Source organism: Nematostella vectensis, chromosome 5, assembly GCF_932526225.1.
Source record: "Nematostella vectensis chromosome 5, jaNemVect1.1, whole genome shotgun sequence".
Classification (NCBI taxonomy): Eukaryota; Metazoa; Cnidaria; class Anthozoa; order Actiniaria; family Edwardsiidae; genus Nematostella; species Nematostella vectensis.
In genome coordinates, this window is record NC_064038.1 from 6,142,667 (window position 1) to 6,160,270 (window position 17,604).

Sequence of the window (17,604 nt, forward strand, 5' to 3'; positions counted from 1 at the left end):
CAAAGCCATAGAAAAGTACACATCGTCAACTATTGTGTCTAGCCTCCAAAAAATATAAGATACTAAGGGCGTTTCATTATGTACTTGTATGACGCCTACTAGAAACAAGAAAAGGTTACTAGGCGCTTTTCAGAAAGATCAATGAAAATCATGCCGAAGGTTCGTGATTTAAAGAAGTTCAACAATAAAATAGATAAACATTGTTTTTTTCTAACTTAGAGGTATATGTCCTACTGGCAAAAAGAGATAAATATTGTTTTTCTAACTTAGAGGAATCTGTCCTACTGGTAAAAAGGGATAAATATTGTTTTTCTAACTTAGAGGAATCTGTCCTACTGGTAAAAAGAGATGAATATTGTTTTTCTAACTTAGAGGAATCTGTCCTACTGGTAAAAAGAGATAAATACTGTTTTTCTAACTTAGAGGAATCTGTTCTACTGGCAAAAAGAGATAAATATTGTTTTTCTAACTTAGAGGAATCTGTCCTACTGGTAAAAAGAGATAAATATTGTTTTTCTAACTTAGAGGAATCTGTCCTACTGGCAAAAAGAGATAAATATTGTTTTTCTAACTTAGAGGAATCTGTCCTACTGGCAAAAAGAGATAAATATTGTTTTTCTAACTTAGAGGAATCTGTCCTACTGGCACAAAGAGATAAATATTGTTTTTCTAACTTAGAGGAATCTGTCCTACTGGTAAAAAGAGATAAATATTGTTTTTCTAACTTAGAGGAATCTGTCCTACTGGTAAAAAGAGATAAATATTGTTTTTCTAGCTTAGAGGAATCTGTCCTACTGGCAAAAAGAGATAAATATTGTTTTTCTAACTCAGAGAAATCTGTCCTACTGGTAAAAAGAGATAAATATTGTTTTTCTAACTTAGAGGAATCTGTCCTACTGGCAAAAAGAGATAAATATTGTTTTTCTAACTTAGAGAAATCTGTCCTACTGGCAAACCTCCCAGGAAGAACAATCACAAAGCCATAAAAAATACTCATCGTAAACAATCGTTTCTATTCTTCAAAAATATAAAATACTTAAGGAGTTTCTCAGTGTACATTTATAACACCTACTAGAAACAAGAAAGGTTAAGCGCTACTCAAACAGGGTATTCTAAAAGTCAACATTATTTTGCGCTAAGAAAAGTGTACCAGGCTGTTAAATAAGTAATATAAAATCATAACTTTCTATTGTTCTGATTCTTGATGTGCTACTGCCCTGAGTATTAATTATTTACACTTTATAATTCGATACCGTTTCTCATTGGTTATTTCTTTACACGGTTGAGCTTGAAGCATGTAGGTTGCATGTAGGTTACATGGCAAGACTGTGTTAGGGTAAGGTGTACAGCCCGTCTGACAAGCGAGAAGTCCAAGCTACTTACAAAATATTGCGATTCAAGGCTGCAGGTAAGAAACCATGAAACTTCCTTAATGGGTCACTTTGAAAAGTTATCTTTTTGTTTCAAAATTTTCATGCAAGGCGGGTAGGGCCAAAAGAGATTATATGATTTTACGATTTTTCGAGCTTCGACTGCTGATTTGCATTTTATCTTTCCTTTTCATTTAGTATGTACAGTGCGATTTTATAAAACCAAATCATGGATTAAAGAGAAATCCTTCATTGTGCGTCCCAAAAAGCTGACGTGTGTTTTTCCACGATATTTCTAATCGTTAAAGTTTGCTCTGCTTAATTTCCTGGCCTATCAAAGATGATCAAAATTTACAAACAAATTTGACTAAATTAGTCTGCGTTGAATCATAGCTTTAGGTAAGTTTTCTCGAAGATAGAGTTTATAGTACTAGTAAAAGTCTTAGGTCCCATCCAAGGGAAAAAGAATAATAAAAACAGTGCTGGATTGCGCTAGAATTATACAAGACAAAGGCAGATATTGTTTCTTTTCGTAAAATAAGCATTATTTTCGTAACCGCATACATATATACTCTGGGGAGTCGTTTTCGGCATTTTTACATGAAAGGAAACAAATAATAGGACAGCGGCAGGTAAATGTATCACGCCAACTGAGTGTAAACTCTTTCTCTTTTTAATTCCTAGTCTTTGTGTTTCAAATTAATAGTGCGGCTCTTTTCAAAAGTCTATGGGAAACACACCGATGTCTGTGAAATGCAAAAAACATATTAAGTAAAATTCCGACTATTGGATTTTATCATGACCTTTTGAAAATGAGATAAAAATCGTAGTGAATCATTACTATCACCTGAGACAACAAGGAACTTAGCTTATTTATACTCTTTTTGGAAGGCGTACAATTCCAAAAAAAGTTTTCGATAACGGGGTGAAGCATGACTTACTAAGGGTACAAATAACTAGTTTTAAACAAACCATAGCCATGGCAACAGGATCTACCCCATCCAGCCTTATTTATTACTCCAGGTCTAACATATCAAATCGAAGCTGTTCGACAAACTCAAGCCTGTCAGAAAGAAAGAATAGTCAATATCCTAGATCTTAATTATGGTGTGATTATGATTTTCCGATGACAAATCGGCGTAAACGGATTAAAATTAGTCCGCGAAGTGATGAAGTTTAGTTCAGCAGTTTATTGACTTCTAATCTAGCAGGTGGCGCATGTCTCAGTTTTAGAACCATAAAATCAAAAGTCTTTTTTCTTCTGATAAGTTTACAAAAGAATTCAATTTGGTTTTCTGCTTACTCATTATGAAATATTGATGAGATTAGATTCTGGAGAACATAGTTTTGACATTTGAAGGATAGGAGGTCTAACATGCATAGCAACATTATCAATAGAAGTAGAGAGGATTCGTAACGAAAGAAAAACCATCGATTACTCTGCATTTCTACTAGATAACACGAGTGAACATCGAAGGGTCGAGGTAAGAGAATACTTTTTAGTTTAAAAACTCAAAAAGAGAGTTTTGATTTCGCTTGAGCACACCTTTGTTTATTTTGAGCTCCGTCAAACTTTCTTTTAGCCGCCCAAAATATATTACTAAGCTTTATGTCTTGAAAAAAGGCGAAAATGTTCGCGATCCCAAAAGGTCAAGTTGTTTCTATATTTGGACGGGACGTGTAAATTAGTGATTTTTGTTCATATTAAAACCCTAGGTAGAATAAATGATTCCAAAACTGTTCTATCCATTTTGTATGTAGTGTGCTTTTTATATTTTTTTTTAGCCGATGATATCTGAATTTAATATGTTCTTCAGCAACCTACAAAACCAGATGGTCGCAAACACAATATTGTTTTTCTAACTTAGTGAAATCTGTCCTACTGGCAAAAAAAATTAATATTGTTTTTCTAACTTAGAGGAATCTGTCTTACTGGTAAAAAGAGATAAATATTGTTTTTCTAACTTAGAGGAATCTGTCCTACTGGCAAAATAAGATAAATATTGTTTTTCTAACTTAGAGGAATCTGTCCTACTGGCAAAAAGAGATAAATATTGTTTTTCTAACTTAGAGGAATCTGTCCTACTGGTAAAAAGAGATAAATATTGTTTTTCTAACTTAGAGGAATCCGTCCTACTGGTAAAAAGAGATAAATATTGTTTTTCTAACTTAGAGGAATCTGTCCTACTGGCAAAAAGAGATAAATATTGTTTTTCTAACTTAGAGGAATCTGTCTTACTGGTAAAAAGAGATAAATATTGTTTTTCTAACTCAGAGGAATCTGTCCTACTGGTAAAAAGAGGTAAATATTGTTTTTCTAACTTAGAGGAATCTGTCCTACTGGCAAAAAGAGATAAATATTGTTTTTCTAATTTAGAGGAATCTGTCCTACTGGTAAAAAGAGATAAATATTGTTTTTCTAACTTAGAGGAATCCGTCCTACTGGTAAAAAGAGATAAATATTTTTTTTCTAACTTAGTGAAATCTGTCCTACTGGTAAAAAGAGATAAATATTGTTTTTTTTAACTTAGAGGAATCTGTCCTACTGGCAAAAAGAGATAAATATTGTTTTTCTAACTTAGTAAAATCTGTCCTACTGGTAAAAAGAGATAAATATTGTTTTTCTAACTTAGAGGAATCTGTCTTACTGGTAAAAAGAGATAAATATTGTTTTTCTAACTTAGAGGAATCTGTCCTACTGGCAAAATAAGATAAATATTGTTTTTCTAACTTAGAGGAATCTGTCCTACTGGCAAAAAGAGATAAATATTGTTTTTCTAACTTAGAGGAATCTGTCCTACTGGCAAAAAGAGATAAATATTGTTTTTCTAACTTAGAGGAATCTGTCCTACTGGTAAAAAGAGATAAATATTGTTTTTCTAACTTAGAGGAATCCGTCCTACTGGTAAAAAGAGATAAATATTGTTTTTCTAACTTAGAGGAATCTGTCCTACTGGCAAAAAGAGATAAATATTGTTTTTCTAATTTAGAGGAATCTGTCCTACTGGTAAAAAGAGATAAATATTGTTTTTCTAACTTAGAGGAATCCGTCCTACTGGTAAAAAGAGATAAATATTTTTTTTCTAACTTAGTGAAATCTGTCCTACTGGTAAAAAGAGATAAATATTGTTTTTCTAACTTAGAGGAATCTGTCCTACTGGCAAAAAGAGATAAATATTGTTTTTCTAACTTAGTAAAATCTGTCCTACTGGTAAAAAGAGATAAATATTGTTTTTCTAACTTAGTGAAATCTGTCCTACTGGTAAAAAGAGATAAATATTGTTTTTCTAACTTAGAGGAATCTGTCCTACTGGCAAACCTCCCAAGAAGAACAATCACAAAGCCATAAAAATACTCATCGTAAACAATCGTTTCTAGTCTTCAAAAATATAAGATAAGTTTCTCAATGTACATATAAAACACGTACTAGAAACAAGAAAGGTTAAGCGCTTCTCAAACAGGGTATTCTAAAAGTCAACATTATTTTGCGCTAAGAAAAGTGTACCAGGCTGTTAAATAAGTAATATAAAATCATAACTTTCTATTGTTCTGATTCTTGATGTGCTACTGCCCTGAGTATTAATTATTTACACTTTATAATTCGATACCGTTTCTCATTGGTTATTTCTTTACACGGTTGAGCTTGAAGCATGTAGGTTGCATGTAGGTTACATGGCAAGACTGTGTTAGGGTAAGGTGTACAGCCCGTCTGACAAGCGAGAAGTCCAAGCTACTTACAAAATAATGCGATTCAAGGCTGCAGGTAAGAAACCATGAAACTTCCTTAATGGGTCACTTTGAAAAGTTATCTTTTTGTTTCAAAATTTTCATGCAAAGTGAGTAGGGCCAAAAGAGATTATATGATTTTACGATTTTTCGAGCTTCGACTGCTGATTTGCATTTTATCTTTCCTTTTCATTTAGTATGTACAGTGCGATTTTATAAAACCAAATCATGGATTGAAGAGAAATCTTTCATTGTGCGTCCCAAAAAGCTGACATGTGTTTTTCCAAGATATTTCTAATCGTTAAAGTTTGCTCTGCTTAATTTCCTGGCCTATCAAAGATGATCAAAATTTACAAACAAATTTGACTAAATTAGTCTGCGTTGAATCATAGCTTTAGGCAAATTTTCTCGAAGATAGAGTTTATAGTACTAGTTAAAGTCTTAGGACCCATCCAAGCGAAAAAGAATAATAAAAACAGTGCTGGATTGCGCTAGAATTATACAAGACAAAGGCAGATATTGTTTCTTTTCATAAAAAAAGCATTATTTTCGTAACCGCATACATATATACTCTGGGGAGTCGTTTTCGGCATTTTTACATAAAAGGAAACAAATAATAGAACAGCGGCAGGTAAATGTATCACGCCAACTGAGTGTAAACTCTTTCTTTTTTTTTATTCCTAGTCTTTGTGTTTCAAATTAATAGTGCGGCTCTTTTCAAAAGTCCATGGGAAACACACCGATGTCTGTGAAATGCGAAAAACATATTAAGTAAAATTCCGACTATTGGATTTTATCATGGCCTTTTGAAAATGAGATAAAAATCGTAGTGAATCATTACTATCACCTGAGACAACAAGGAACTTAGCTTATTTATACTCTTTTTGGAAAGCGTACAATTCCAAAAAAAGTTTTCGATAACGGGGTGAAGCATGACGTACTAAGGGTAAAAATAACTAGTTTTAAACAAACCATAGCCATGGCAACAGGGTCTACCCCATCCAGCCTTATTGATTACTCCAGGTCTAACATATCAAATCAAAGCTGTTCGACAAACTCAAGCCTGTCAAAGAAAGAATAGTCAATATCCTAGATCTTAATTATGGTGTGATTATGATTTTCCGATGACAAATCGGCGTAAACGGATTAAAATTAGTCCGCGAAGTGATGAAGTTTAGTTCAGCAGTTTATTGACTTCTAATCTAGCAGGTGGCGCATGTCTCAGTTTTAGAACCATAAAATCAAAAGTCTTTTTTCTTCTGATAAGTTTACAAAAGAATTCAATTTGTTTTTCTGCTTACTCATTATGAAATATTGATTAGCTTAGATTCTGAAGAACATAGTTTTGACATTTGAAGGATAGGACGTCTGACATGCATAGCAACATCATCAATAGAAGTAGAGAGGATTCGTAACAACAGAAGAACCATCGATTACTCTGCATTTCTACTAGATAACACGATTGAACATCGAAGGGTCGAGGTAAGAGAATACTTTTTAGTTTAAAAACTCAAAAAGAGAGTTTTGATTTCGCTTGAGCACACCTTTGTTTATTTCGAGCTCCGTCAAACTTTCTTTTAGCCGCCCAAAATATATTACTTAGCTTTATGTCTTGAAAAAAGGCGAAAATGTTTGCGATCCCAAAATGTCAAGTTTTCTTCTTTATTTGGACGGGACGTGTAAATTAGTGATTTTTGATCATATTAAAACCCTAGGTAAAATAAATGATTCCAAAACTGTTCTATCCATTTTGTATGTAGTGTGCTGTTTTATTTTTTCCGCCGATGATATCTGAATTTAATATGTTCTTCAGCAACCTACAAAACCAGATGGTCGCAAACACGCGATTGAATGAATGAGACAGGCTAAAAGGATTTTTCACAAAGCTTAGGCTTCAACATCACATACTAAGGAGTATCGAAAATTGAAATAAACGCAGCCTAACGGGTGTGGTAACAATAACGTATCTAATGAACGCATAGAGTATCATCTCAGTCCATAATTTTAGTTGGGTAAAGAAGTGCATTTAGTATAATTTAAACGTTATCCTGGTATTGTTACTATCCATATAAAAATGTGTTTACCTATTTATGGTTTTGGATGCGATTTTCTTATTTTTACCAGCAAAAGATAAAAAAACAGCACTACAATTTTTTTGTTTTTTTCGCAATTTTGCCTTTCCACTTTTTTTTTTAATTTCCATTTCATACCACTATGAACACGAAAAATAAGATAACATAATGAAGTATTGCTATTTAATTTAGTAATATTGAAAAAATATATATATAAAATATATATAATGAGCTTGTCAAATTAGGGTATAATATTTATCATGATATTTCCTACACAACATTAAAACGGATGCGCCGCATTTCGATCTTCTTATGTGATAAAAAAGTCATCACAATTTCGGGATTGTCAGCTTCTAGACAACATCTTAAAAAAGGAACTTTCTTTATGAGAGTAACTTCCGGCATAACTTTGCAAAATACAAACACTTTTAGGGGTAAATCAATTTCAACTAAGGGAAGAACTCTATCATAACTAAATAGAAGCCTATCACATCGAAGCCTATCACATTTCTAGCGTGCTATGTTGTTAGCGATCGCAGGACGTTAAGTACAACATTTGGGACAATTTATGATTCCTTATTGGCTACACAAATGCCGCCAAACGATAAAAGTACTGTATAGTACTAAAAAAATAAGTTTATTTTTATATATTTATAAAACAAATATATATACGTCTATATATATATGTCTTTGCTCTTTACTCGAGGACGAAAATAATACATTATATCCCTAAGAGATTGGTGAAGCAAAGTGAAGTGTATGTCTCAAAAGACTACGCCTTTTTGAGGTATCAAGGAAATGTTTAGATTAATTAGAAAGAATTAATTCTCACAAGGTAAAGTCATATTGAATACTACATATGCAAATTTAAGTATCCAGAGGCCGCCTTCGTACACGTCTAAACTGGGATATCTGTGGTGGCTAGTTATAAAATGCAACTGGTTTTTATGGTCTTTGTAGTACTAAGAAATATGCAAAGTTGAAAGCTGAAGCACACATGGATTCCAATTTTGTCAATATCTCAATGCACAGTGGCGACTTATGACTGTCCCAAGGATAAGATGGTCAGTAAATTTAGCCGAAATGTTAAGAGGCACAACCAGCTATGTCTCCTGCAGAGATGAGTGATTTTGACAAGATCAAAGACGCGATTCTGAAGCGATATGATAAGGAAGACAAGAGAAGATAGTAACAAGAAAATGTATGCCAATGTGTCCAAGAAATGGACAGAGCCAGACTAAAAAGAGAGTGAAGTAATCATTATTGCACAGATGGTAGATGACATCTCCCCTGGAGTACATATATTGGTCTTAGAGCATAAATTAAAGACGGGATTAGATGCTTTTATACTTACTTTTATACAAAGACCTGCCTTTTACGATAAAGTCAACCTTGCAGATTCCAGGCAAAACTCGAGAGGTACAAAATCCGAGATGTACAAGACCCGGGAATTCAACTAATTCGATGGATACAGTTCTCCGACCGGAAAGACTGGATACGGTTCCAAACTACACCTCAGCCGTTAAAGAATGGTTACACAAAAGACATTCGCTAATTTCCTTTCGGTATTGCCACAAAAAGGTCTCAACAAGCTCACTGTTCTCGCCACCTTTGTATTGCCTTCAATTTTCCAGTACATCGAGGAATGTCAGAAGTACGATCAAGCTATCGAGACTCTAGAAGCACTCTTTGTTAAGCCGAAGAATAAAATCTTTGCTCGTCATGTCCTCACCACTCGAAAGCAACAACCCACTAAAACACTCGATGAAGGCCCGCAAGCCCTGAAGACCCTAAGCAAGGTTTGCAATTTCAAAAGAGTCACGGCCGCCAAGTACTGCGAGGAGAGTATAAGGGATACATTTATCACCGGACTGCAGTAAAATTTGATACGACAAAGGCTGTTGGATCTCAAGTCAATGTTTGATCAAGCTAGGTCCTTGGAATCATGTATGCGCAGTTGGAAGTCCTTTATAGCACCTTCACAGCCTATCAATTCAGCACAATCCCTACTAGCTACCAGGGTAGAGAATGTCCTGATTCTCCCAGCATTCTAGCCGCAGCAGCACCTGAAGGCAATTCCTATTTCTTTTGTGGAAACGTGGGAAGCCAGTACAGCCTAAAGATAAAGTGTCAGCTGCGGTCTGGTAACCGACCCTCGCAATAGTCCCCAGCCCGAAGTCACTCTCAAAGTCGTTGGAATCTGTGAGTGTAAACCTGACTCCAGACTGTCACCCAGTCGCTACTAAGTCCATGAATAACAGGAGTGACAACTCTGAATTCATTGACAAGGAGATGACAAGGCTTTTCTCAGAAGGTATCATTTAACCAAAGTCACTCACCATGGCGAGCCCAAGTGGCTGTTATGAAGGTTGAAAACCACAAGAAGAGGTTGGTGATTGATTACTTACAGACCAATTACCGCTTAACCAATCTGGACGTTTTCCGTTTACCAAGTATGGGTAAAATGATGAACAAGATCGCACAGTATAGGGTCTTTAGCACTTGACCTTCGGAGCGTCTATTATCAGGTCCTGATAAAGGAGGAGGACAAGTCCTACACCGCGTTTAAGATGCGTAGTAACCTTTTTCATTTCACACGTCTACCCTTCGGTGTAACTAACGGTGTCGCCTGTTTCAAAAGGGAAATTGTCAAGCTGGTGGAGGAGAATAACCTCAAGGCGGTATTCCCTTACCTGGACAGCATCACAATATGTGGAAAAGACCAAGAAGACCACGATGACAACCTGAAGAACTTCCTAGAAGCTGCGAAGCACAAAAACATCTGCGAAAACGAGGCAAAGAGTGTCTTTTCTACCCGGCGCCTACCACTTCTTGGTTATGTCATTGAGCAAGGCAACATCGGCCCTGATCCTGAGCGACTCCAGAATGGAAAGCCGGTAACGTTCTTTTCACGAACTCTCCAAGTCAGTGCGCTCAAGCACGCATCTGTAGAGAAAGAAGCCCAAGCCACAGTAGAAGCTGTAAGGCATTGGAGGCATTTCCTAACAGAAAGGCATTTTAAGTTATAGATCGGCCAAAAGTCTGTGGCCTATATGTTTGACCAACGACACAAGGGATAGATAAAGAACGACATAATCATGAGGTGGAGGCTAGAGTTGTCTAGTTACAGTTTTGATACCTATCGTTCAGGAAAAGGAAATATCTCTTCCGGCACTCTTTCAAGAGCCATCTGTTCTGCTGCAACCGATGAGGATACCTTGTACAAACTACATTATGTGTCGCTGTGTCAACCCGGTATCTGCCTTATTCTCTAGATGAAATCAAGCATGTTGTCAGTAGGTGGCCCGTTTAGGAGCCACATTACTACAAACCAGAAAAGGTTCTTCTTATCAAAGCCCCTTAGCCTTTTGAAAGACTCGACATTGACTTCAAGGGGCCTCTACCTAGCAGTAATGGCAACTACTACTTCCTTAACATCATGGATGAGTATTCAAGATTCCCATTTGTATTATCCTGCCCAGATGTTTCAACGTCTACTGTTATCAAGTGCCTTACCTCACTTTTCTCCCTTGTTGGAATGCCGGCGTACATACACTCTGATCGGGGAGCGTCATTCATGAGCAGTGAACTCCAAGGATTCCTGGCAGAAAAAGGGGTAGCAGCAAGCCGTACCACAAGCTACAACCCTTAAGGGAATGGGCAAGTTGAAAAGTACAATGGCGTAGTTTTGGCAGGGTATCACAATGTCTCTGAAGCCAAAGAATCTGCCAATCAAGTATTGGCAGGTTGTCCCAGATGTCCTACATTTGATAAGTGCACGGCGACCAACAAGACGCCAGATTTGATTTCTCTCGGAGATCTTCATCTGGTCACCCCATACCCACGTGGCTTCCTACACATGGACCTGTCTTACTCAAGAGGCATGTGCGTGCAGTCCAAGACTGAGCCCTTAGTGGATGACGTGGAACTTATACAAGCATACCCTCACTTGACCTGTCTTACTCAAGAGGCATGTGCGTGCAGTCCAAGACTGAGCCCTTAGTGGATGACTTGGAACTTATACAAGCATACCCTCACTACGCCCATGGTTGTGCTGTTGTTTTATCTGTTACTGTAATGTACGGCTGTTGTATTGTTGTGTTGTAGAGCTGTAATGTTGTGTTATCTCTTATTGTATTGTACGGCTGCTGTATTATTGTGTTGTAGGGCTGTTGTGTTATCCGTTATTGTATTGCACGGCTGTTGTATTGTTGTGTTGTAGGGCTGTTGTGTTGTTGTGTTATCTGTTATTGTATTGTACGGCTGCTGTATTATTGTGTTGTAGGGCTGTTTATGCTGTTGTGTTATCTGTTACTGTATTGTACGGCTGTGTATTATTGTATTGTACGGCTGCTGTATTATTGTGTTATAGTGCTGTTGTGTTGTACGGCTGTTGTGCTGTTGTGTTATTTGTTATTGTATTTCACGGCTGTTGTATTGTTGTGTTGTAGAGCTGTAGCGTTGTGTTATCTGTTTATTGTATTGTACGGCTGTTGTATTATTGTGTTATAGTGCTGTTGTGTTGTACGGCTGTTGTGCTGTTGTGTTATTTGTTATTGTATTTCACGGCTGTTGTATTGTTGTGTTGTAGAGCTGTAGCGTTGTGTTATCTGTTTATTGTATTGTACGGCTGTTGTATTATATTGTTATAGTGCTGTTGTGTTGTACGGCTGTTGTGCTGTTGTGTTATTTGTTATTGTATTTCACGGCTGTTGTATTGTTGTGTTGTAGAGCTGTAGCGTTGTGTTATCTGTTTATTGTATTGTACGGCTGTTGTATTATTGTGTTGTAGGGCTGTTTATGCTGTAGTACTGTTGTGTTATCTGTTACTGTATTGTACGCCTGTGTATTATTATGTGGTAGGGGTGTTGCACTGTTGTGTTGTAGGGCTGTTGTGTTGTCGGATTGTTAGGCTGCTGTATTGTAAGAATGTTTGAGTTGTAAAGCTGTTTGACTAGTAGGGCTGTTTGTGTTGTTGGGCCTTGTGAGTTTTTGTTGTAGTCTGTTGTGCTGCAAAGCTGTTTTTGAGTTGTAGGGCTGTTTTTATTGTAGGTCTGTTTGGTTGTGTTGTTAAGTTGCAGGTCTCTTGTATTGCTTGCCTGTCTGTGTTGTAGGGCTGTTGTGTTGTTCGATCGGTTGTAGACCTGTTGCATTGTTGGGTTGTTGGGTTATAGAGCTACTGTGTTGTAGGGCTGTTGTGTTGCTCGATCGGTTGTAGACCTGTTGCGTTGTAGAGCTGTTGGGATGTTGTGTCATAAAGCCGCTGTATTGTTGGGCTGTTCTGATGTAGGGCTGTTGTGTTGTAGAGCTTTTGTGTTGTACGGCTGTTGTGTTGTTCGATCGGTTGTAGACCTGTTGCGTTGTAGAGCTGTGTTGTTGGGTTGCCCTGTTGTAGAGCTGCTGTGTTGTTGGGCTGTTGTGTGGTAGGGCTGTTGTGTGGTAGAGCTGTTGTGTTGTAGGGCTGTTGTGTTGCTCGATCGGTTGTAGACCTCTTGCGTTGCAGAGCTGTTGGGATGTTGTGTCATAAAGCTGCTGTGTTGTAGGGCTGTTGTGTTTAGGGCTGTTGTGTTGTAGAGCTGTTGTTTTGTAGGGCTGTTGTGTTGTTTGATCGGTTGTAGACCTGTTGCGCTGTAGAGCTGTTTTGTTGGGTTGCCCTGTTGTAGAGCTGCTGTGTTGTTGGGCTGTTGTGTTGTAGAGCTGTTGTATTGTTTGGCTGTTAGGTTGTTGTGTTGTAGGGCTGTTGTGTTGTAGGGCTGTTGTGTTGTAGAGCTGTTGTGTTGTAGGACTGTTGTATTGTTCGGTCGGTTGTAGACCTGTTGCGTTGTAGAGCTGTGTTGTTGGGTTGTTCTGTTGGAGAGCTGCTGTGTTGTTGGGCTGTTGTGTTGTAGAGCTATTGTGCTGTTGGGCTGTTAGGTTGTTGTGTTGTAGGGTTGTTGTGTTGTAGGGCTGTTGTGTTGTAGAGATGTCGTGTTGTTGGGCTGTTAGGTTGTTGTGCTTTGGGGCTGTTTGAGTCGGAGGGCTGTTTGTGTTGTTGGATTGTTGTTTTGTAGGGCTGTTGTGTTATTGTAAGGCTGTTTGAGTTGTAGGGCTTTTGTGTTGTGGGGCTGTTGTGTTGTAGACCTGTTGCGTTGTAGCGCTTTTTTGTTGTAGGGCTGTTTGGTTGTTGTGCTATTGGGTTGCAGCGCTTTTGTGTTGTTGTAAGGCTGTTATGTTGTTGTATTGTAAGGCTGTTGTGTTGTTATATTGAAGGGATGTTCTGTTGTATGACGGTTGTGTTGTATGGGTTAGGCTTTTCTTTGCTGAGCTGTTAGTTTGCAGGGAACCTCGTCGATTGACTATCACATCTTTCAAGACAAACCGAGGCAAATCAATTTTTCTTTCTTAGCATCAGCCAGTAGCAGAGCAATGCTTATTTTAAAGAGAAAAGAGCAGCAATGAAGTGTTTAGTTTGTGTGTGAGCGGGCTTAGGATGAGGCCGTTTTCTACCCATTTCGGAATTTATTTGAATTTATTAGTTCTTCAAAGCGATTCTCATCTTTTTTCTTTTGTTATTCTCAGCGAAATGAAGACTGTTCTTTTTGTACTACAAATCTTCTGTCTTCTGGCTCTAGCCTCAACCAGCCAGCAGTCCTTTTGTCCAGCTTCGATTCATTCTGAAGGCGCGCGCATCACTCAAGTTAACCTTGTTCTTCGGAGCAAGCATGTGAAAAAGCGTCTTCAGGGTCAAAGTCAGATGTCATGTAGTCAGCGGTGTCTTCAGCAAGACTGGTGTATATCGGTGAACTACGAAGTGTCTCGTCCGGAAGGAGGGGCCTGCGAGTTGAACACATACGGAGTTGAGATGATGGCCGACGCAAATCCTGATAATCCAGAGTTCGAAACGAAAACGGAATGGATATATTCACAGTTGAGGTCTGCTCAGGTAAGTCCTTTTTCTGTTTAAGTGATAGCTGAGGCTCATTTTAAGGCGGGAGCATAGTGGATCGACACTCTTTAACAATCTTGGTTAGAATGTAGCAGCATAATTAGCCCCTATTCTGATCATACTTTTTTTGTTATCGACAGTTTACTGCAAGCCTACAAGAATGCAGAGACAACTTCTGTTCAAACGGAGGAACTTGTGAAATTGACTGCGAAACCATCAGTGAAAGATGCAAATGTGTAGCTGGTTATACAGGCATGAAGTGCGAGACAGGTAATTGAAAACTAAAATAGGTCAAAGTAAAGCTTGTGAGGGCCCACGTAGTAAATCCAAGAGAAACAGCGTCGTGTTATAGTAGGGTGGCTTAACACTTTTTTTGTGCACTTTTTAGTAGAAGCACCAAACTTGGCACATATGTCCCTTAGGTCAAGTTAATAACTTTTTCAGGGGGTGCCAAAAATCTAAGACTCAGTGGGGGAGGGCAATTTTGTCTAGAAAACAGTGATTTCTCTATCAGTAATGACATAAGAGAAACGGAAAACAGCTAAATGATACATATTACATGTTTATATAGTGTAACGATCTGATTTTTATGATTTTATTTTATTTTCCCTAGAAAAAATGACATTTAAAAACACAAACCAAAAATTACACTACCCCCCCCCCCCCTGGGGATGCAACTTGGTAACAAGCAGACAGAGGAAAAAAATAGCATGAAATATTTCAATTCTTAATATAAGCTCAAGATTCTACTTACAAGGAGTTCCTATGACCAAAAGCTTAATTCCAAATTTTAAAGAAATTTAGAAGATATAAAATTTAGATATTAGCGCGCAAAGTTGGCTTAATTTCTGATCAGAGCCCGACTTCTCCCTAAAAAGGAGGAGAATTCATACTTTAAACATTTGAAAATTGCACTTCAAGCCTCATATCTCGAAGACGAATTCATTTGAAAAAACACTTTTTGTTATGTTGGTTAACATAACTTAAGGAACCGCTATGCAAAAATTCAACCTTACCGAAGTTAACCAGATCTTATATTGGGAAAACTTGCCATTTTTTTGCTCTGTCTCTAATTGTAGGACTGGATCAAGTAAGCACCTGTACCAAATATCAAGGTCATTGAACAAGTTTATTAACACGAAATGACAAGGAAAAACCGAAACAGGCCTCTAGAGTGAGAACCGGAAGTGAGAATGCTGACCGAAAGTGAACATTATACTCACATTTTATGGTGAGAGTGCTTTTAGGGTGGATTTAAACGACAAAATATATTTTGATTAGACCATTTCACCAGAAAAAGAGCATATAAAATTATGTTTCAGCTACAGCAAAATAAGATTATGAATCTAGAATGTAAATCGTGCAGACACTGTGACCAGGCAGATAATAGCTGCACAACATTGTATTCTGTATACTTTCGTTTTCTCACGACTCTGGATGTCTACTTGGATAGGATGATTCAGTTCCTGCTACAAATGCGCGAAGGCTAGTATTGCCTTACACAGAACTGTACAACTGCACGGAATGTATAAATCGTCCAGTAGTCACAGAATACAAACGATAGTGTAACAACTATTGTCTGCTTGTCGCATTTTCTGCGCTATTTACGTCCTTGAATCATATTTTCGTTTCGTTGTAACTGAAACAAAATTTTAGATGCTCTTTTTGGAGGAAATGGTCTAATCAAGATATATTTTGTTGTTCAAATCCATACTAAAAGCACTCTCTCTATAAATTATGTGGGTATAATGTTCATTTTCGGTCAGCATTCTCACTTCCGGTTCTCACTTTAGAGGCATGTTTCGGTTTTTCCTTGTCATTTCTCGTTCATAAACTTGTTCAATGACCTTGAAATTTGCTACAGGTGTTAATTGATCCAGTCCTACAATTAGATGCTGCTTGTTACCAAGCTGCATCCCCCCGGGGGGGGGGGGGGGGGGGGGGGGGGGGTATGGGGGTGAGGGTAGTGTAATTTTTGGTTCGTTTTTTAAATGTCATTTTTTCTAGGGAAATAGGAAATAAAATCTTAAAAAAAGATCGTTACACTATATAAACATGTAACAACTACCATTTAGCTGTTTTGGGTTTCTCTTATGTCATTACTGATAGAGTAAAATCACTAATTTTTTTGAAAATGACAAATTTGCCCCCCCCCCCCGCGAGTCTTATATTTTTGGCACCCCCCTGAAAAAGTTATTTGCTTGACCTAAGGGACATTTGTGCCAAGTTTGGTGCTTCTACTAAAAAGTGCACTAAACTGCCATTTTTTTGGGCGCTAAGCCACCCTACTATTAAGGATATCTGCGTTGGAGTCGTATATGGCATTGGTATAGTTTCTGCCTCTGTGAAAACAGAGAAGATCCGCTGAAGTAATTTCTATTGTGCTAAAAGCAATTTTCCAGTCACCTAGAGCTATGGATGATTAACAGTCGTTGCATATTGACCCGTGAAAGATGATTGCCGCGATCCATTTATAAGGAAAGGGCAAACATTTGTCTTAGCACAAGCTACTGTTACAACGCACTACGTGCAGTAAAGACATAACATTTGCGTGCCTTAATTGTTCATTGCAAAACCAATTTGCCATAGAGTGAAAAAAACATATCCGGAAGCCAAAGTTTAAATAAATCGGTTACGACTAAACTATATACTAATTAGAATTTCCTTTTCACTTTTAAGAGATTGACGAATGTGGTAGTGATCGTCATTTTTCTGTGCCTACTATTTTATTGAAAAACAATTTTCTGGAGTGGAAATAACTTTATCCAGAAGCCAAAACTGAAATAAGTTGTCACAGACTGGATTGTATACTTATGCTCAGTGCATTTAAGGCAAGGCTGAACTCGTAAAAACCGGACGGACTCAGTTAAAAAATTCTTGACAACGCATTTTTTAACCAATCAGCCTGAAAGTTGGCGTAGTTTTTCTGCATAACATGCTCGATGTTACCGACTACTCAGTTGCCATGGAAACCTTCACGTGACATAATTAAGGTGTTACAAGCTTGTGAAAAAACATCCTTTTTTCTGGCGCCCTGCAGACACACAGGACGTAATTAAAACTCCAAAATTCCAATGCTAAATGAAGGAGGGATAACCAGAGTATACAAATGTAAGCTGGAAATTTGTATTCCAAAGCTGTTGACGAAGTAAATTGAGGGCTTTGATCGATAATTGTAGAATTCAGAACGATGTGTCACAATACACTGCATTATTACAGGCAATAAAACTATTTTTCCAAACTTACACCTTGGATTTGAATCATTTAGGGATTAAACTTCTAAAACATGATTGAGAGTTGCAGTTTCCTAATAGCTAAGGTGTTTTTCAAAAGCGATAAAAGCTGACGCTCTTTCTTTGGAAAGATCGAAGCAGGCTCAGCTAAAAAGTGATCAGCGGTTGTCAGTTTCCATAAATACAATGAAAGCAAGATGGCGGATGGCCTGTGAAGGGAATACACATTGTTGCAGTAGATTGATTGAATACATGAAGAAAATGACGAAAATTGCAAG

The 17,604-nt window shown here is 37.5% G+C and overlaps 2 protein-coding genes across 6 annotated transcripts in view; one reads left to right on the forward strand and one right to left on the reverse strand.

The window, feature by feature from the left end:
- The first annotated feature begins 1,148 nt into the window (after positions 1-1,148).
- The window catches only part of LOC5513197, a 47,593-nt gene continuing 31,137 nt past the window's right edge, over positions 1,149-17,604 (forward strand). Inside the window, exons 1-3 of one of the 5 annotated variants that reach the window (XM_048727714.1) lie at positions 1,149-1,408; positions 13,727-14,090; positions 14,234-14,363. In XM_048727714.1, coding sequence (XP_048583671.1) covers positions 13,731-14,090; positions 14,234-14,363 — 490 coding nt within the window. In that variant the 5' untranslated portion in view covers positions 1,149-1,408; positions 13,727-13,730. Of the gene's footprint in view, positions 1,409-2,374; positions 2,855-4,604; positions 5,134-5,220; positions 6,579-12,915; positions 13,531-13,726; positions 14,091-14,233; positions 14,364-17,604 lie in introns of those variants that run through there. The other 4 variants (XM_048727716.1, XM_048727713.1, XM_048727717.1 and 1 more) reach the window with 4 other exon arrangements.
- On the reverse strand, positions 12,239-13,658 carry LOC125563115 (proline-rich P65 protein homolog). The gene is made up of 2 exons (XM_048727942.1): positions 13,655-13,658; positions 12,239-13,170 (listed from the first exon to the last, which is right to left on the reverse strand). Exons 1-2 carry the CDS (start codon positions 13,656-13,658, stop codon positions 12,239-12,241), a joined length of 936 nt encoding a protein of 311 aa, XP_048583899.1.